The 20,999-nt window shown below is 56.5% G+C and overlaps 1 protein-coding gene across 5 annotated transcripts in view; it reads right to left on the reverse strand.

Annotated features, from left to right (window-relative positions):
- Positions 1-20,999, reverse strand: part of BCOR (BCL6 corepressor) — a 44,141-nt gene that overhangs the window by 12,403 nt on the left and 10,739 nt on the right. For 3 of the 5 annotated variants that reach the window (XM_049643703.1, XM_049643700.1, XM_049643701.1), the window contains exons 2-6: positions 11,923-12,048; positions 10,471-10,549; positions 6,610-9,459; positions 5,882-5,935; positions 5,220-5,406 (exon numbers count right to left, since the gene is read on the reverse strand). In XM_049643703.1, the coding sequence (XP_049499660.1) occupies positions 5,220-5,406; positions 5,882-5,935; positions 6,610-9,459; positions 10,471-10,549; positions 11,923-12,008 (3,256 nt within the window). In that variant the 5' untranslated portion in view covers positions 12,009-12,048. The remainder of the gene's footprint in view (positions 1-5,219; positions 5,407-5,881; positions 5,936-6,609; positions 9,460-10,470; positions 10,550-11,922; positions 12,049-20,999) is intronic. The other 2 variants (XM_049643704.1, XM_049643702.1) reach the window with 1 other exon arrangement.

A 20,999-nucleotide genomic window follows, 5' to 3' on the forward strand; every position in this document is an offset into this window, starting at 1 on the left:
GGGGGGGGGGGGGGGGGGGGGGGGGGGGGGGGGGTGCAGAGAGAGGGGAAGAGAGAATCCCAAGCAGCCTCTGCACAGTCAGCGAGGAGGCTGATGCGGGGCTCAAACACTCGAACTGTGGGATCATGACCTGAACCGAAGTCAAGACGCGTAACTGATTGAGCCACCCACGTGCCCCAGAAGGGTCAAAGGCAATTTCAAAGAACTCAACCTGATTACCACACTTCCCTCGGTCTTTCTGACATCTGCAGAGTGAAAAAAGGGTAGTGTTTTACTCCAACACCTGGGTGACACCATGCACACCCACGGGGACCCAACCTGGCACTCCTTCCATGCCTTCCTTCACACGCAAACATCTAGGGACATTCCAAACACAAGGACCCGCCCCCTTTGGTGCCAACCTAGCACAGCCTTGGGGGCCTTCCCTTAAATCGGCTCGGCCCAACGTCACGCGCTGCTTTTGTTCCAGCCTAAGAAATGGCTCATCGACGGCTTTGGTCCCATTTCTTCTAATACCTGAATAGTTTTGTAACCATCACTGTGACGTTAAGGAGCGGGAGTTCAGTATTTCGATGGTAACACTGAGCAGAACTGCTCAAGTCCATTTCCACAGGAAGTCATAAACACACTCATCATATGCTGACCCCATTCCTCCTCCTTCCCCCGCCTAGGCCACTTCAAATATCAATTCTGCTCCTGACCAGCCCAGATGGTCCCCTGATCAGACTTTCCTTGGGGGCATCGGCAGCATTCAGTGGCACTCCGTTGTGGGGGGTGTGGGGGGGGGGGGAATTTCACCCTGGCCTCGGCTAGCCTGAGCTGTCAATGGTGGAAGGACCTGCCCACGTGGGTCTTCTGTCACGGCAGTGTCCCAACACAAAGCTCAGTGGCGGCAGCAGGAAGCCCGCGCAAGCCTCTGACCCATGCTTCCGGGCGATGCAGCCCGGATGACCGGCGGACTGGGTTCGGCCCAGGCGAGCAAAGGGGACAGGCTGTGACTCGCACGCCTGCCGCGCTGTGACCCTCTTAACCGCTCTGGCGGTGACAGCGCTCCTTTACAACGCGGTCCCCCCTTCGGTTGTAAAGTGGGAATATTGCTTCGAGCTCTCCTCCCGCCGGTGAGCTGCCTCCCGGGGGGGGGGGGGGGGGGGGGGGCTCCATGAACAGCACGAGCCCAGCTAACGGAAAGGCCGGAGAAATCACTTTAACGGACGGGATGCCAAGACTGTCAGGCTAGGCTTGAGTGTTAGCCCTGTATGCATGAGATGTTAACATGTGAGCCCTCCTGGTTAACACCATTTGACGTTCCTGGTCCAACCAGCCTTCCCCGAAAGCCCCGTGGGAGGCGCTGGGGATCAGTGTACAGATATAAGGGCTAGCTCAAGAACCACCGTGTGCAATTTTAAAGTCAATTCAGTGTATCCGCCTCCCCCACCCTTAGGTAGGAAAGATGGTTCAAACGAAGTCGGCTGAAAGCAGGGGTAATCGGGAGATGACGGCTGCCTTCTAGGGTCACAATCAGGCAGAAAAGCTTAGCCGGCGACCTGCGATGTGCCCCGATCGGTTTAAGCCTCTCTTCGCCCCCGAGTGCTTCAGATGCCGCTTCTACATTTGACATCTTAACTGCAGGTCTCGAAATCACCTGTATCTGTTACGGGCCCTATCCGGCGAAAGAGGCGCGTCTTGCTCGGGGAGAGGGATTTGCGGGCGCGTTGGCCCTCGCTGCCAACTTCCCACAGTGCAGCTCGGTTCTATTCTCCCCTACCTGGCCTTTCACCGTGTCAGCAGGCCGTGACCGACCGGAGACCTCGTCTCCCCTTCCTCGCCGAACGACAGCAGCCCTACAGGTGCACAACAGCCTTCCCCTTCACCCGCCAGGATGGGGAGCCATGGTTCACTGAAATCACCCACCCACGCAACGTAGCTGAGCTGCTTTCGTCCCCATTTGCCGAAAGGATCTTTCCCCAAACTAGATCCATCCATCCTTCCCACAACTCCCGAGCCTCTCAGGGCAAAGATCCCAATTCAGCCGAGGGAAACTGCCCCCCTACCGTGCCCAAGACCTCATGCGCCATGACCTTACCCAGGTCAGTAATTAATAATCCTAAAGAGCGCCCGCCATGACTGCCCTAGATACACGTGGCCACCAGCTATGGGGGACATGTGCCATGTCACACACCTGATCTGCCGGGAGCTCCTCGATGAGACTATTCTAGCCACAGCTGCTGGGATTACCCTTGAAAGCAAAGGAGATGGAGAGCCAGATACACAGGGGTCCTGACTACCCAGTCCACCACCCGGTCCCTTCTAAACGTGGGAAGCTATGTGCTCTTGGTCATTTGATCCAAGCGGATGCGAATGTGGCTCTGTTGTTCGCGGTTTAACACTTGGTCCCTGCAGTGTGGTCACGTGACTCACGGACCATACATCCCATAATTTATCATGGTTGTGCCATAGCACCACCTCAAAGAAGCATCGCCATGGCAACATTTACAAGTCACCGTGGCAACAAAGCACCCTCGCCACCGTTGAGCCATGACCAGTCAGCCCTAAACAAGGTGGGAGGGTTCCCCATGATGGAAATTCCCTGCTCTGCAGATAACTGTGACACCTCAAGCAAAGGCTAACCTTGTGGAAACTTACGCCCTCCACAAAGAAGCATGGGGAATCGCGGTTTCAAACTGAGCGTAGTTCTTAAACATGCAGGCAGCTCGGCCAAAGAGAAGTTTCGTGAAGCCCTTTGACTGAGGCTTCCTCCAGTTCCTGCTCAGGCACGGCCACTGAGCAGGTCCTGGGTCTGCCCCAGCCAAGTGGCTGGCAAGGGAGACGGCCACTCCCAGTTCACGAGGGAAGGGACCAAGGTCTCCTTGTCCTCCCCGGCCCCCCCCCCCCCCGCTTCGAAATGCCACTGATGGGAACCCTCAGCAAAGTTCCGAGCTTGAGAACCCGCCTAGGTCCTCTGTTGACCTTCTCAAATAAAAACTTAATTCAGCCACGCCTACTATCATAAAGCATAAATGAAAATCCCGGCCTTTTTCAACTTAATTCACTCTTCTCAGGCCAGCCCCTCCCAACAAGTGCATACCGAACACCTGGGCGGCAGAGGCCACACAGGAAGCACCCACCAGGTTAGAAGCTCCTGGGGTCTGCAGGAGTGGGGGGCCGCTTTGGAAGAGGGACGGCATCTGGGAGGCATCCCGTACCTTCTTCATCACCCCTGCCTACCCCAGATCCCTGCCCCACGTCTCACGTGCTCACAGCTCCACCTTCGGCCACACGGACACCCGCGAGGTGAGAACCAACTGTGAAGCAGGGCCTGAGCCCACACGGGACATGAAGACACCTGCCGTCCCCTGGATGAGGAGATGGCAGCAAAGACAACCAACGGCTCTTCCAAGTTATTCCTCTTGACCAACACAAACCACAGGTCCCCCAGAAGATTGGGGACGGGGACCCACCTCCTTGGTCGCCGCAGTCTTTACAAGTGAGCCCCCCTTCCCCCCCCCCCACTCCTCTATCCCTTTCCTGCCCTTGGGGACGATTTAGGCCTTGCTGGGCCATGTCCTGGGTGCTCCAGGAACAGTACCCACTGGTCGGAGCCTGGACGGACTCAGGGGAGGGCAGAAGGGAGGCCTTTCGGAGGCGTCTGGGCTCTGCTCCCCATTGGCCTAGTCTGATGCTCGTCTCTAGGTTCCGCAGGAAAGACGAGGAGGGACATAAACTTCCCCGGGAAGACGGCCGGGGTGAGGCCGCTGCGATGTGAAGCCGGGTCTGGCCATCTGACTGAAAAACCAGACAAAGGTCAAGAAGACTCCGGGCTGGCTAATTTCCCACTCCCCTCCTCCGGCCTACCTCTGAGTGCACCCAGAGCAAAGAGGGAGTGTCGGGCGTGGGTAGTTCCCTCTCCTCAGAGAAGCACCTACCCATTAACTTGGCCTTGTCCACTTCTACAAGGTCTCCCTGAGAGATTTCCCCAAGAGCTGGCCTTATGAGGCACGTCAGAAAAAAAGGCAAGTTACCCAGATACCCAGGGCGAGCGCGCGCAAAGGGGAAGGCGTTCTCTGCTGCTTTACTCAGGGGCGGCCCAGACTCTCCAGGTCTGCCTATCAACGCCATGAGCGGGGGGAGTAAGGAAATCTTCACTCCAGGTACATCAGAGGACCCGCCACTGATTAGCCACCGAAACTCCCTTCTTTGAGACTCACGTGAAACAAACCGGTCCTGGTGGGTGGGCCTATCCAGAAACCTGGCCACAGGCCACTGTCTGACCCCAAGGCGGACTGGCGGGTGGACGGAGGAGGGGGCTGTGCCCCAGGCGGCGAGAAGCAAGCTCTCCTGGACCGCAAAGCCTCCCCAACTCCACCAGACGCCCATGAACCACGTGTGTGCGGGAACGCCCCGCCCGTGACGTCCAACAGCACAGAGCTCACACGATGCACCCGCCATCCCGGACTGTCCCGCGTCACGAGGGTTCTGCACCCATCGTCTACTTGACGTTCAGCCAGCAGCCCTCATTCACAAAAGCACTAGCTCTCTCTCCATTTTGCCTCCAAAACAGAACACAACCTCGGTGTGGTGGGAAGAACGCGCTCATTTACACCACGCCCTCGGATCGTGCCGTCGACATCTAACGACGGCAGACGAACCTGCCGCAGAAAACAGTCATCTCACCTTTTTTTTGCCTTCCCCCCCCCCCCCCCCGCCCCATCTCATTTTACCAAAACCACTGCTTTTGGAGGGGGAATAAGAGACTGTCACTGGGTGTGTGTGTGTGGGGGGGGGGGGTGCCTCTGGCTGGAAGGATCATTCCACTGCTACCAGAAAGAAAGAAAGAACAGGAAGAGAAAAGAAACCCTATCTGTACCTGCTACAAAACAGAACGTAACATACGTGCCACATTTACATCTCCCGCTGTCATTCTGCCGCTTATATCGTCCCAGGCTGTTATTGACTACAGGACCGGTGTTTCTCTGGAAAAGGAGAGGTGTCCCAGGAAATAATCGTCGGTAGGTGCCTCATTCCTGGATGCCACCACGGTCAAAAGGACAATTGGCCCTTGGCTCCCTCGGACGGGAAGGGCGGCCCATTTCTCTGAGCAACGCGCTGGACGTCGGGCCCTAGCAGTGAATTGCTTCCTGTCCCCTCTGTCAGCCCTGGGAGCGGTGGCCCGCTGTTCCCACTGACGCGGCACCACACGTAGGCTGCCCGGGTTTACTTACATCTCTCATTGTCATTCTGGTCGGCAATGGCCTCTTCCAGGGCGACCGACTTTGGCTTTTTGTCCGGATTTCCTTTCAACCTCTCCCAGTCAGCGGGGCTGAATTTGCACACCTCGGAGTCTTTGGCTGTTGGGTGGCCACCTTCTCTCTCTTTCATCTCCAGCTCTGAGAAGCGCATCATTGCACGCTAGAAAGAGAACGGAGATGGAAAAAAAAAAAAACACAACACCTTACCATAAAAGCTATTTCGTGTGCCTTACCTTAAAGGAAAGTATGTTCAAAGAAAAGTTTGCCCAAAGCCAACCACAATTTATGATACAGCGGAGATATTTTAAAATGTAATAGGTAAAAATTTATGAGTATCTATACGTAAGTAATCGCACATTCTTTACTCGTAAAGCCATATGTGTATAGATACATATGTGCCGTGCATGTACATCCATACATACACCACTGCATAGAGACATTCTCTTTCGAAGGTAAATAAAACAAAACAAAAACACAACGCAAAGAAAACAAAAAAAACACAACAGAAAAGAAAACAAAATGCACAATGAATAAAGACGACCATGGCCCACAAACTTCCCTTTGTATATTTGGAAATGAAATTTAACTCAAAAGGTTTATGTAAGATTCTAGTAATAAAAATTTGAAGAACTGACCTCACAGTAAGCAGCGGGGAGACATAAAATACTGTCCTCTTGTAATCCTTCCATCTATGTAATTAAAATGGGCACTCAATGGATCATTTAGATAACTTCATCCATTTTTATAAGCATAAACCAATTTTTTTCTTAACATTGCAAAAACAATTTGGCTGTATTTATCTTTTAATGAAAAGTAAAATATCTTAAGGAAATGCCTATACAACATCTATCATTCGCTAGCAAGTTAAACACATACTCTATCCCTTTAAGCGAGCTTTTTTTTTTTTTTTTTTTGTGAGAGAAATCGCACGAATCCCACAGACATGCGGCTGTTCTACACCTCCACCAAGTCTCACATAAGGCATTCTCAGCGGCTACAGGTACTATTTGTTAACGTACAGTAATGGCAGAGAAATCAAAGCAACTGATAGGCAAACATCATGCAGTCTTTCCATATCCTTTGCAACAATTAACATTTCTGTTAGCAGCAGCCGAGTGGCGTTCCCTTAATATCATCTACAGAATAACTTCAAGTATCCAGACACGCGAAACCTCCTAAGAGCTACCGCTCACGTCCCCTTACTGGACACATTTCATACATTTACATTTACCATAAGCTCCATTAACCAAATCTGCCTGGCGTCCTGCCCTACCACGCTCCCCCAATCCTCTTTCCACATTAAAAAAAAAAAAAGAACTGACAACTGGTAGAGTTCCTGAGATTCGGGTGGGGGGGTGCTCACCTGCAGGGCCCGCTGCTCCCGGCTGAGCTGGCTGGAATCTGCATACAGTTCGGTAGTGACACACTTGAATCGGTCACCCACGTAACCGGCGGAGTTGGCGATTCTCTTTGCCAGCTTAGACGGCTTCGGTTTCAGAACTTTGCCATCGTTCGATTCCGCCTCATCGGCTCCATCTTTGGTATAGGTGGGGGTGACGTCCACACTCGGTGGGGCACTGCCCACGCAAAATGGTTTGGGATCCTCTTGGGTTTTACCGAAAGTCACAGCAGGGCCATCGCTCCCCAGAGTCGGCTCCAGGAAGGGAGTCGCCACCGGCATCCCCAGGTTCTCCTTGTTGGTCCCCGCTGGAACGTTCTCCTTGCTCAAGCTGAAGACTGACTGGCCCGGGGCCTGTTTGAACGCGTAAGCTTCGTGGAAATCACTGATGCGCCCCAACTCCTCTCTCAGGGCGATGAAGTCGCGGTGTGGCTGCAGGGCCGGGTCAGCCGGGGGCTTGGCGGGCTCGGCGCTCTGGCCCACGCTCTCCGCCGCGAAGCCCGGTTTGGACCCGTTGGCGTCAGTTTTGGCCTCTGGCTCTTCGCGGAGAAGGTCTACGTAGACAAGCTTGTCGCTCTTGACGACCGTCTTCCCTTGACTCCAGCCGGGGCTCGGCTTTAGGTTCTTGTCGGCGGCGGCGGGGACGTCCGGGTGTAACTTCGTGCCGCTGGCTTCCAGCATCTCAGAAAACCGGTTCCGGAGCGTCGGGTCCTCATAGCGGGCTCTCTCGTGGGAGCGGGACCTCCTCTCTGGCTTCTCGTCTTTCGTGATCTCGATGGGCGTGTGAGGTATCAACATGGGATGCACCATGCCCAACCCCAGTGCGTCCTGGTAGGTGACAAACTCCGGCCGGCCTGTGGGCAGCCCGTAGGGCAGTCCGGGCTTTGGGGCCAGGTGCCCAGGAAAGAGACTGCCGTTGGGCAACAAAACCGGGTGGGGGTAGACGGGTCCCTTGCCGTGTAAGGAGAGGGGACTGATAGCAATGCCCTCGGGCGCTGGGTAAGGGAGGTAACTCCTGGGGTAGGGGATCGGTGGGGACCTGAAAGCCTCACTTGGAGACAGAAATATCGAGCTCGGCGGGAGGCCATTCTCGTTCGCTTTGAAGCTCGGCTCCGGGTTGCTGGCTTTGGCACCCTTGCTGCCGGTGCTGCCGCCGTGCTTGGCCGGCGTGCTCGGGGGCTGGCCCACGTGCTGAATGACGGACGGCGTGGTGTCCATGGAGCTCCTGCCGGTCTTGCAGCCGTCTGCGGTGGCATTTGGCGCTGGCGACGCGGAGGCTGGGCGGCCCGCGCTCGATACCGACCCTGCGACGTTGGCGACCACGGCGTCGGTGCCGCCCATGCGGGGACACGATGAACTCCGCTGCTGTGGTATGGCCCAGTCCAAGGCCTTGTTTTTCGGCGGCACGTTTTTGCCATTGTTCTCTTCGTTAGGGCTCGGCCCGGGCACCACCCAGGACGAGGGAGCCGTGCTAATGATTTCAGATCTATAGATAGCACAGCCGCTTCCGGGAGGAGATAATGTTTCTTTCGGAATCTCGCTTCCGGACAGCACTAAGCCGCTTCCAGCTCTGCTGTGCACGAGGACCGTGGGAGCCATCTTTTTCATGTGGTCAGCTTTGGAAGCATCGACATCTACCACTTTAGCAGACAAGTCGAGGGGCTTATCGGTGACGTCTTTGGTAACCGTCTGCTTCTCCAACAGAGGCGGTGAGCCCCCGTCTTTTCTGTCTTGACCTGCTGTTTTCCGGGGGTGCCCGGGAACCGGCTGGGCACTGTCGGCCCCTTCCGGAGTCTTAGGATACTTGCCGTTGGAGAGCCTGGCCGAGGGGAACTCGCTGCTGACCGTCATGTATGGCTTTGACAGGGTGACGGACGGTGACGTGGAGATCCTGGCGTAGTGCTTGTGAAATTCGGAGTAGGAGTCTGCAGTGGGCTGGGGGGGCAGGTGGACGCGGGGTGAAGGCCGGGGCGAGGGGGGCAACAGGAGGGCTGTGTCCCCGGGCAGGCCACTGGTGACCGCCTTGGCGGAGGGCACCCTAGGCTGTTTACTGTTCTGGATGTGGGGGTAGGCGTGGGAATCGACGGGGTTCCCGGGACTGACGCCCATCTTCCAGGGCAGGCTTTTGTCTGCGCAGTGGACCAGAGGTGGGATGGCCGGGGAGGCCGAAGGCGTCGAGAGCCTCATGGGCGAAGCCAGGGACGACGGGATGTGGGGACTGACGTAGTGAGGCGGCGGCAGGTAGAGAAAGCGCTCCCCGTTGGTGCAGACCGGAGAATACAGCGGCTGGGCCAAGCTGTAGGACTGCTGAGGTAGCAAGGCCTTGTACATGTTCAGCGAATACTTATTTGGCGAGTCAAGGAACGGGTAGATGGCTGGAGTGGCCCCCTCCATGTAGGGATTGACCCAGGGCAGCCGCAGGTAACTAGCACCATTGATGTTGAGAGGGCTCTGTTTGTCGCTGGCAGGCCTGTCCAAGCCCAGTGTCTCGGCTGTGGGCACAGCACTTTTTTGTATTCCGGGTGGTGTCTTATATATAGCACTGAAGCCGTTTGGGGGCTTTCCCGAGACGGCGGAAGCCTCCACGGTCTCGGGGGTGTTCGGTTTGAACTGCATTTCTGGATTTCTCTCAGAAGAGAACCCGAGACCACCCAGCGTGCTCGCGGCAGCCTCCCGACCTTTCTCGGAGCCCAGTCCGCACAAGCTAGAGTAGACGATGTTGCCGGGGACGCGAAGCCCTTCCCGGATCAGGCCAGTGCGGTCCATGCTCAGTGCTGCCAGGCCATCGATCCTATGACCAGTAGTGGCATCCACCTTTACGGAAGAACAACACGGGTGTGACTCGAGACGAGCATTCAAAGCGGCAGGGCCCATCCCGAAGAGAAACTGCCATCTAGCTCAATGTGCCATCATCAGCCTTGCCGTCTGAGCAGAAAGGGTTAAAAAGACAGGTCCCACGGGGTCTGCGACCCCCTGCCCACTTCTCCAAAGGCCTTTGCCGCCCGCCCGCCCGCCCGCCTTCTCACCTCGGTTCAACTAGTATCCTGAAAGCCTGTAAAAGGTTGATCCCTTTAGACTTGGGGCCCATACATTAAATTCAGTCATCTATTAACTCTGGAAAATTCGCCTTCTCAGCAAAAATTCTCTGCTGCTACAGAGAGGACACCAGCTCCAGTCCTCTTAGCGCCGCCCCCCATGGGGTACAGACCTGAGCCTCCCAGGCCTGTTAGGTTGGGGGCGGGGGCGGTGCTTACCGGGTTGGGTTTTGTTTTTTTTTTTTTTTTTTTGGCTGGACGCAGGGAAGCATTATGATTTAACATAACAAGAAAACAATCTTCAGTGGGACAGCAGGGAAGGAGGACTTTGGCGGTCTCATTTCTAAATCAATAAAGAGGCCATGGGTCAAACTGTGGTTGTGTCTTTTGACTTCCTCTCCCTGCTGTCTGAAGACGGTTCTGTGTTTCATATTTTACTGGAAAAGCAAACCCTAAGGGTCTCCTTGGAGGCTGGAAATTTATCCAGCTCCAGGGAGCACTGATGTGGCACGCAGCTTATCGAAGAAAGGGAGGCACGCATCCCACCAGTCACTACACGGCTCGGACATAAGTGGCCAGCGTGGCAAAAGGAGTGCAAGGGCCAAGAAGGCGAGCGGAGAAGAGCTTGGGTGAGGGCCTGAGGAGGGCACGTTCTACTCAGCCCTGCCCTGAAACAGCCCCACCCCGCCCCCCCCCAAAAGGCCCTTTAATGGCATGCAAATTAATGCACGATTGATTACAGATCACTGATATTCAGATAGCCCGTCAACAGAAGCCATTAATCTCTTACCACGTTGTGGTTCAAGGGATTCTCTTCCCTTAGTTCCAGTCTGGCCTTTGAAGCGTCACCATCATTTACAGGAATTTTCCTATTTAAAAGGACACACCAACTTCGTGAAAGCGTTCCTTGCTTAACGCATCTTTCCGTACGTAGAGGGCCCCAGGAGAGACCGGCTTCTAGTAAGCTCCATTTTTCAAACCGCCCTCACAAAACCATTCCTCACCAACGGCCCGCACTGAAAGTTGTCCCCAAATGGTGATTCAACTGGGCTGGGAGAAAACAAAGGAAAGGCAGGGTGCAACGGGGACGTGAAGTCACAAACACGTCCCCAAGGTGGAGGACGCAGAAATTAAGATCCTGCGCGACGTCTTCTCCCAAGAGGCCAAGTAGGCCAAGTAGGCCATTCTGAGCTCTGCTGTGCGAGCCGACCCTTCCAGGTTCTACCTGAGGGCAGACGTTAGGGAGTCCAATGGCCAAACGCCAAAGTGGAAAGACACAACAAGGCCGGAGTCTCCCGGCTGGCCGTATTCATCACTTCTGCGTTCCTCACGAAGGCAGGCTTTCGAAAAGTTTTCCCCAAACAAAGTTTAGGGACCCTGTTCTACAACACCGGTTTCCATGGTGATAATGAAGCCATATTTGACTGCCTTTATCAAAATGACGGGGGGGGGGGACACACGAATATCATACAAATGCCAGCTGCTCTAGGCTCCCGAGAAAGCCGCACACCTGTGCCAGGCTGCTGCGGCTGCCCTGGGACTTGTTATCAGACGGCATCGATAAAGAAAGCGCTCAGTGCCAACTTGCAACTCCCCAGGATGAAATCGCTGACAAGCAGCAGCGGATACCCCGAACAGCAGCTTCGATCATCTACCGCTTGGCCGCCCCTACCCCACGCTCCAAAATTACGGATTAGGAAGCGTAAGAGAGCTGTCGGGGGGGATTGAGACCAGGAGCCGAGGGCCTCACTGAACACCCAGCAGAGGACACCGAGAGACCCTGGGCTTAAATGAAGTGAGGGGTGGCTATCTCCCCATTTATTACTGAGCAAACTATTTGTTTTAAAAGCACATCGAATGCCGATCCACCTGGGCCCACACTCCTGACATTTAGAGTTAAAGCAGCATATAGACTGGGATTAATTCTCCTTCATAAATATGAAATAATAAATTAAGGACGAAAGTGCACTGAAAGGCCGCTTTAGGGGCTAATCTTTTAAAGGGCGGCAATGCTTCGCTGAGCCGGGTTGCCTGTTAAAACTGTAAATCAAGGGCCGCCGGCTAGGCGGGAGATCTTTCTCCCCCCACCCCTTTTGCACCCACTCTGGCTTTGAGAAGGTGAGGGGGGCTTCCGCATGGGCCCTGCTCAGGAGCTTGGGGGGAGGGGGGAGGGGGAGGGGGAGGGGGAGGGGGAGGCACCCACCCTCTCTCCCCGGGGCCCCAGCCAGACAGGCCCACTCACCTGTCTTCGTTGATCCCACACATGCGGACCCTCTCGCTGTTCATCCAGCTGTGAACGTTCCCATACAGGGGGGTTGCTGAAAGCATGTCGTCTTCTTGGATGGCAGCTTTTCTTCAAGCGTCTAGTCTGTTAAAAAAAAAAAAAAAAAATTCCAGGAGGTTGACTAAAGAAGAGCCAAAGAGGGAACCGGAGAGGCTGCCTTTCCAAGCAATTCATGCAGAGCGCAGACTCGGGAGAGGGCACGTCGTACTCGATGTCCTACGGACGTCCAGGACGGATGGGGCACACCTGACCCAGAGGGTCCCGGGGCTGACGGCACGCAACTCCCTGGCGGGCGGGGAGGGGTCCAGGTGCCGCACACATCACCACCACCCCTGGCCGCCTCGGCCTGCCCGCTGGCCTCCCTTCTCCTTTCCCAGCCTTCGGGAACACACTTGGCAGTGCAGTATCTGGATGGAGGGTTAAAGAGTCGGTGGGCTGGTGAACCATCCCACCCGGCCCTAGATTAGATTAAGCGCCGAACCCGGGTGGTTTTGCCTGGGTGGTTTGGCCTGGGAGCTGCAGAGGGAGGCGGTTGAGTAATTCAATGACGCCTGCTCACTGGGGACAAGAAATCATTAGCGAGTGCAGAAGTCTTAGCAGCCCAGGCTGCCGGGCTGCGAGCCACTGGCACGCTGGGAGCGGGCAAAAGGCACCCATTTTCCACCCACGGGGAGGGGGAGGCTGCCCAGGCAGCGGAGGGGAGAGCACCTCTCCCCGCCCTGCCTTACCTTCTCTGCCCACCACCCCCACCCACATCACATTCTAGTTTGCTGCATGAGTGAAGGGTCAGGACAAGCTGCATTTTATTAACAGGATTATCACGGCGCGTGATTTATCCTCGTGCAGGATTTTAATTGCTCTTTGGAGGTTGAGCCGTTTCTTTTGACTGCGCTTCAGCCCATATCCTGCTGTTAAATGCTGGGTTAATAAGTAGGGGAGCCTTTAATGCCTGGGACCGATGGCCCTCGGCAATCTCCCCCCCCCCGCCCCAACCCCACTCACAAACACATCGTCATCCCCCTTGTCCGGGCCTGGCCATGGCATCCTTACGTGGGACCCAAATCTGAGTGTGGAAACACTGGTGTGCAGATCGTCGGGGGAACTTTTCTTTCTCCTCCCTCACACACCCACCCACACAGTTTCCGAAAGCCCAAATGTTCCCTAACTCGACACATTTCCTTTGTTAGCAGGGAAAAATATGCAAATGCTCGCTTTTACACTTGAGCACAAGGAGCAGACTGCCAGGTCGGCTGGGCTGGAGGCACCGGGTCCAGGGACTCTTTCGGAGAGTAACTGAGGGTAGAGGTGGGGGAGGCACCTGGAGACCAGACTCCAAGAGCCAGGGCTAGGCTAGCCCTCAGCATTTCTTTGTCCTAACTAGGCCTTTTGTCCACCAGTATCCCCGTCGGCCCCCTATACATGGAACACCGTCTGTTAATCAAGAGCCACACACACAGACACCAAGGCTCAGAGTTGGAGCTCAACAATGAGGCTGGAGGAGGAGGAGGAAGAGGAGGAGGAGGAAGAGGAGGAGGAGGAAGAGGAGGAGGAGGAGGGGAGGAGGAGGCAGAAATCTGCAGTTGTAGCAGGCCTGGTGGGATTCCGAGCGCACGACTTGCCTAGGAAGTGTCTCTTTCTCGAGACAGAGGCGTTTCCAATGGGCTAGCTGCGGTGCCCCAAAAAGACAAACTGGGGTCCTAAAGAAGGTTCTGTCGGGGTTTGTGGGCTTGTCTCCCTTCTTACAGACATACAGATCATGTTGGGGGTCGTCCGCCCCTAGTGCAGGGATGACCACAAGGCACATTCAAGGGACTGTCCCCTCCCTAACCCCTGCCGCCCCTTCTAACAAAAGGAAGACATTCTGGGTGGCCCGGCCGTCTCAGATCATCCTACTTTGTCTCCCCCCACCCCCCGCCCCAGGGCCAGTGGCCCCTTTCCCCTGAAAGGGGTTTTCTTGAGAAGGGGAGGCCTGCGCTGATCGGAAAGGTGAATGAGATTTAGAGACACCTGGGGCCATTGGGTGCTTTCAGAGCTGTTCGCCCCTCTCCAGGGCTCGTCCTGTGGGGCTTTCAACATTAACGCCGCACACTTAAATGACACCGGGCGTCAGAACGAAGTGGCTTCGCGTGCACAGGGTCAGATGGAGTGCTGGGGGTGGGGGGCAGAGGGATGAGGCTGAACATTGAAGATACAAGGCAGGGGGAGGTACATTGTTGGATCCTGCTGACTACACACACACACACACACACACACACACACACACACACAATCTTTAGCTGCCCCATGAACTTTTTGTGAACTGTTTAAAAGTGGAGGTCTGTTGAACAAACAGCGGCGCCACTGCCAGCCATAATTTCATTGCAACAAGCTAAAGACTTTTAACTCTTCGGGTTCCTGGCCAAACACCGAGCCAAGTGGGAAGGGCCAGGGAACAAGGGCCCTGCCTGGCAGGAGGCCCTTCTCCAAGGTGACAGCCCAAATCCCCAGCAGGAACATTGTAGGCAGAGGCCACGTTGCGCCCACCCTGCGGCGACTGAAGGCTGGGGACCCCCCCTCCCCCACCTCTCTGGGGATGTAGAACCAAGGGGACGTTGGGGGAAGAAACACAAAGAGACTGAGAGGCGGAGATGCAGCGATGCTCATCCCATGCTCCACTTCTAGAAGGGGCTGTTGAAATAGTTGGGGTCTTTTTTTTTTTTTTTTTTTTTAACTCTGAGAGAAAGTGCTTCAAAACTGACTTCACTGACCCTTGGGCCACGGTGGAGAGGACAAATAATGTGCTTTAGATGACAAACAGGAGCAGGCACTTTGCTGCCGCGAGAGAGGCTCTATTTCCCCGTGTGCTCCCCACCCCCCTTCTTCCGCAGGCCAGAAGCGCCAGGATGCGTGAAGTCAGTCCACAAGAGCACTTTACAGGCACCAACCTGTTTCCCTGTGAGCTGCTAAGTTACACCTTGGCTGTGGGGTTTAACCCTTTTTCCCAGGAGTGGAGAGAAGGGGGCCGAGGACGCAGGACAGGGGTGGAGAGGGAAGGGGAAGGTGGGCCGAGAGAAAAGGTCCGACGGGGAGACCGAGCAGTGTCTGGTTTCTAAAGAAAAGACCCAGGAATTGGATTGGAGTGGGTGCCCACCGGCACACCCAATTCCGGGGAGAGACCTGGCTTGCAAAACGCGTGGGCGCGCGCGCGCGCGCACACACACACACACACACACCCCCTGCGAAGTAGCCTCCAGCTCTTGGACTGGAAGTGACTGGAGGCACAAGAGACCTTGTGCCTCCCCCTCCCCCACCCCAGGACAGACCAGGGTGGTTATATGCTCTGGAAGCCAAGGGTGATGGTACGAGTACGAGGCTTGGCTTGGACACTGGGGAAAGGGCCCCACTGGAAGAAAGAGGTCACAGGGACCAAGATTAAGAGCTGGCGGCCCTGACAAGGGACACTGCCAAGCCTCAGACCAGACAGGAGGGGCGCACAGGCCCCCGAGAGGCACCCACCGCCTCCGCCATTTGACCCATTCGTGCCGTGAGAGCTGCTGGTCTTTCTTTAAAGGCGATTTACCCTGGCAGACAGCAAACAGCAGGTTGAAAAGAGAAGGAACGGTGACCCTGAGAGGCTGGGAGGAGCCAGGGGAGGGAAGGCAGCACCAGATCGCTCCTGGCACCCCTCTTTTTTCTCCACCGGGCTCCTCCTGGCACCAGGCCACTTTTACTGCCTCCACCCTTGAAGTGCTGATCGGTTCAAGTCTGCACGTCACACGTGTCAAGTTCACCGACAAAATGGAAAGCATCCCCAGCAAACTACCCCAACTCTCACGTGGCACGCAAGCATGAATGGTGCCCCTTCCTAGGGTCTCTCTCACCTGGCACCCCTCTCCTCCACCAGGCAGTTTTCCGGCCAGTGGCCAAGAAGGCCTGGGCAGGTTTGTGGGGGCTTCTGGCTCAGGAGGCTGAGCTGGCAGCAGGGAGACCAGCCGGTGTGCAGCGTGGGCTGGAGACCTGTTGGGGGCAAAGGGCCTCCCTCACGTCATAGCTGGTTCTCTGGGCAAAACATGCAAGAACGCGGTGACCACAGCCTCCCAGCTCCCACCCTCATCCACAGGGTGTCCCTGGGCAGGTGGCCGAACCTCTTCAACCTTGGTCCCCTCATCTGTAAATATCTGGCACCGTGTTTTCCAGAGGATTAAACTGCACTGTGGACTTGAGTCTTGCCTGGCAATAGCGAGTATAGGCGGCGTTTAACCCCATTAAACAGCATCTGACTCCACGAGGCACACTGTGGAACAAGCCCAGAATGGCTGTGGAGTTTCTCTGTGGCAGTGGGAAGGCTGAGGCAAGGACACAGAGGGGGCCAGGCCAGGGAGGGGTGACCTTCAGCAGAGTTGTGTGGATTTCATCAAAGCCCAAAGCGAACCCCGCGGGAGCCCTTCCTGGGGCCGCTCCAAGAGCAGACTGAGTCACGCCCAGCGGCACTTCTCTCCCGGTGTCAAGGAAGGGAGGGGTGAAGAAGTTCCTATTTTAGGATGGGGGGAGGGGGGCTGTGTGGGGGTAGAAGATGTGAGGGAAAAGCTCTCCCGGATGTGCACTGTTGGGGGCGGGTCCTCCTGGGCCCCATTCCCGGGGCGGGTAGCAGCGGGGAGAGGGGGACCCCAAGACAGCCCCCTTCCCCCCCCTCCGCCCCCCGCCCCGCGTCGGGACAGGGCTTCCAGAGATGTGGCTGAGGTTGGTGACTGGCTCTGTCCTCCCGCCCTCCGAGGGTGTTGGAGGGGTGGGGGGTGGGGAGGAGCGATCCAGCTTGCCCAGGCGCCGTCTCTTGGCACACTTCAAGCCACGGCCATTGCCTCCGGGGGCGTCCCCACCCACGCCCCAAGTTTTGCATTAGTAACAGACTGAGCTGCGGAGCAGGAGGGGAGAGGGAGCGACGAGGATGGGAAACTCGCGCGGCCCTGACCTTTCGAGCAACCAGAACCTTCCCTGCCTCCTCCCGGGGCGCCTGGGTCAGAGCAGAGAGCCACTCGGGTCTGTCGGGGGGTGAACTTGGCCCTCGGCTGTGGCGGCTAGGGCGAGCGGGGGAAGGGCGCCCCCTCCCCTGCCTCAGCCCCGAGCGCGATCGGTCGGCAACAAAGGGATTTTCTCTCCCACCACACACACCCGTGCTGCTCCGGGCTCGCCCGCCCCTCCTCGCCGCTCCTCCGCCGAGGTCCCCGCGCGGGGCCGCGCCACGGCACACACACCCACACCCTCGCGACGCGCCCCCGCCCCGCCTTCCAGGAACTCCGGCTCTCTCCGGGAGGCGGCCCGACCTCCGCAATCCCCAGTCCCCCCGACCCCGGTTAACCCCTCGGGCCCCGCGGCCCCGCGCGCTCCTCTGGGGTTTCCCCCTCCCGAGGCCCCCGCCGCTGAACCTCTGACAAAAAAGAACTTTGGGTGGGCGCACGCAGAACCCAGGAGATGCTCCGAGCCCGGCCGGGGAACGCGCACCGCACACCCTCTCCTGGCCGTCGTCCTGGGCTCCTTCCGGAGCAGACTGGCGTGTTATCCTCCGTGGACATGCTCCCCCCGCCCCCCCCCGACCCCATGCAAGCCAAATGTGGCCAACTGTGAAGTGGGAAGGGGTTCGGGTAGGGGGAGGCCCCTGCAAAGGATCCACGGGGAGAGGCGCTGCCAAACCGGGGGTGGGTCCCCCACCATGCACCCCCCCACCCCCACCTGGCACAGCCCTGGGGCGGGGCGGGGGGGGGCGGGCTCTGCAGTTGGACCAACGTGGGACACTCCCCTTCTCCCCTGACACCGCTGCCCCCTCGTCCCTTTCACTTTCTTTCAGGGTGATGCCACACACCACCACGTGGGCAAGAGAGGGCCCATTTGGAAGCTGGTGTCCCTGGACAGGACTGCGCCCGGGACAGGAAAGCTAGGTTGGATGCGATTAATCACCCTTACTTCCCCCTCCCCCCAACCCCACACCCCCTTGGGAGTGTGCACAACCTGGGGGCAAATCCAGAATAAACGAGCCATGTCACAACTCCAGAGGGGGTGTCACTGCACTGCAATCCCTACCAGGGTTTTGTAGGAATGAAACACACTTAATGCTCCCCACCCCACCCCAAGGAAAAAGCTATACCATAAGGCTATTAACAACAGCTATCACGAGTACACAGGAAGCACAAAGGAACTTTTTACGCATAAAAGATGCATAATACATAGGGTCCTGTGATCTGCACCCGGGTTCCTTGCTGATTGTGCGCTGCCTGGGAGTTCTGGGAGGGCCGGGGACGAGGGTCAGAGGAGGAGAGGGGTGCCCACTTTCTTTACAAGGAACAAAAGAAACCCCATGCCTGCTACTCGATCCTGGAACTCGGAACACCCCAAACAAAGCTGTGGAACAACTACGGTGGAGATGGGGGCCCATGAATTTTTGTAGCTGTTCAGAGCTTAATTACTCCTCCTTGATCCGTGGGACTAGACACGACACCGCCAAGGTTAAAATGCCCCGAACAGCACCGAGCAGATGTGAGCGAGCTGGCAGACGCGCAAATGAGGCCTGCCTCCGAGCACGATAACAAGTGACTAATACATTGCATATCGTTGAAAGAAAATTATTTTTCTCTAATTTGCATTTGCTTGGGGGAAAAAAAAAAAGCCAACCAGAGTCCCTCTTCACAAGCACGAGTCTAATCCTGGAAATACAGCCCGGCTGCTTTAAGAGAGCTGGAAGGAGGGAAAGACTGCCAGTGTTTTGGCGTTACAGGCTTGTTTATCTTTCCGCCTTTCCTCCAAGGCGAAACTCGTTTTGCAAGCAACATTCCTACAGAAAATGGCACACGTCATAAAAAGAGACCAATTTATAGAACTGGCACCGAAGTTCATGTATCACTCCAGAAGCATCTCCCAGCTCCCCACTGGGGAACCCAACTGGATAGAGAAGTCCACGTTGAAACTCGGAGAGGGTAGCCCTGGGGGGCTGGGGGCAATGAACTCAATTTGCAGATATCCTGGAGGCTGTACTCTCAGGGACCAAAGTCACAGAGAAGGACAAGATATGGAATTAAATCAGCTCTGGATGATCCTCCAAACCCTAGAGGCCAGGGCTGTGAAGGCTCCAACCTTGGGATGGGGAGGGGAGCGATTCTGACACCCAGTTTGCCCCAGGACTGCCCAGAGGCAGGCCCACCTTTCTGGCCATCCTGAACCCGCCTGCTTGGGCCAGCCATGCATCTCCAGGAGTGGCCAAGGCGATGACTGCCGCCACCAACTGCTCTCCCGTCCACCCCGGCGCCTCCCCACCTCCCCGAAGTGTCTGGCCAGCGACCAGGAACTCAGAGAAGGCCTGTGGCTGGTAGACATCTAGTTGATTAAGTCACAGAGTGGGCGGCGCTGTGGGCACACCTCAGGACCTGCACGGTTGCGTCCTGCAGCTGAAGGCGAACGTGCTCTTGAAAATGGGAAGGCTAGGATGTCTGGGTAGCTCAGTAGGTTAAGGGACCGACTTCGGCTGAGGTCATGATCTCACGGGTCCGTGGGTTCGAGCCCCGCGCCCAGCTCTGTGCTGACGGCTTGGAGCCTGGAGCCTGTTTCAGATTCTGGGTCTCCCTCTCTCTCTCCCCCTATCCCACCTGCACTCTGTTTCTCTCTCTCTCAAAAATAAACATTAAAAAAAATTAAAAAACAAAAAGGAAATGGGAAGGCTAAGGGGTGTGGGCGATCAAAAGCCAAACCGTACCCCTGCCCCCCAATACACCCCCCCTTTTGGGTCCTGAACCTACATGCCTGTCTCTCCAACTTGTCTGAGTACCGGAGCCATTTCAGAGCAGGAACAAGGACCATCAGAGCCTCTGCAACTTCCAGAAAGCCTTCAGTTGTGAATACATTGTTTCCAACAAGCTTGCTTAAGGTTTCAAAGTTCCTTTCCCAAATCTTGAAAACCCTGCCTGCAAAAGCACCTGAGGAGGACCCAGGTCCACAGATCCTGGCCAAACCCCTCCCGACTGGGTGACACTCAGGACCCTGTGGGCCTTCTCTGCGTGACAAGCTCCCTAAATCACAACACACACACATCCCGCACCTCCATCCCAATTCCGGGAGCCCCAAAGGTGTGTGTCGGGGACCCGTGGGGGGGAGGGGGGGGCAGCGCACGGTGCTGCTGAGTCTTGCTCGCACCCGAGGACGCTCCGGCCGGAGAGCGGCGGCCACCTCTGCAGCTCTCCGCGGGCCTGCATAGTGCACGCTTTGTGTAAGTGCCGAGGAGGCGCAGCGCTGCTCGTGCACCAACAGCTGTCACATTATTTGCACTCGCTGTAAACAGCCTTCACATTCCCCCCTTACCACATAGTTAAAGCCAGACTAACAATCCACAGTTAGAGATCAAACCAACAACAGCAGCATTGTGTCTGCCTCCGCTGCCTTCGCACCAAGCCCAGCAGCTGGCAGGTTTCTCCGGAACAAGGGGACCCCCCTCTTCCCCCACCCCGCCAGGCTCCAGCCAAGGCTGGCCAAGGCAGCGTGCGTTTGTCGCCGCTGATTGTGAAAGCAAAAGAGCACAGCCATTTCGCAGGGATTTCTGTGTGGTTTATCAGCCCTCTCCCAGAGTTTTCTCCTCCCTCCCGGTGGCTTGGGGAGGCGCCCCTCCCCCACTTCCTCAGCTGGGAATAAAGGTTGTTCAGGCTCCCAGGGTCGGTTTCTGTGCTCAGCAAAGCGTGGGCTGGCCTGCCCCGGCCGGGCTTGGGGTCGGGGCAGGGAGGCCTTCGAGCTCTCCGGGCCTCTGCACTTCCCGCGGCCCGCGCGGCCCCACTGCCTCCTGTGCTTCGAAAATTGTCCAACTCCCTGAATACTTACTGGCTGCCCCACTGATCAAAATGTCTCCTTTATGATTTTTGGTTAAGTCGAACATTTCCATAATCGTCATTATTAGCGCAAATTACACGCCTAATCGGTCCTTAAATAGATTTTAATTAAATAATCATACAAGGCTCATTTTATGACTTAAGAAAGGCATTACTTTTCGTTATAAACTTTCCACCAGGATATAGACTAACGATACC

This window comes from Panthera uncia, chromosome X, assembly GCF_023721935.1.
Source record: "Panthera uncia isolate 11264 chromosome X, Puncia_PCG_1.0, whole genome shotgun sequence".
In the NCBI taxonomy this organism is placed as follows: Eukaryota; Metazoa; Chordata; class Mammalia; order Carnivora; family Felidae; genus Panthera; species Panthera uncia.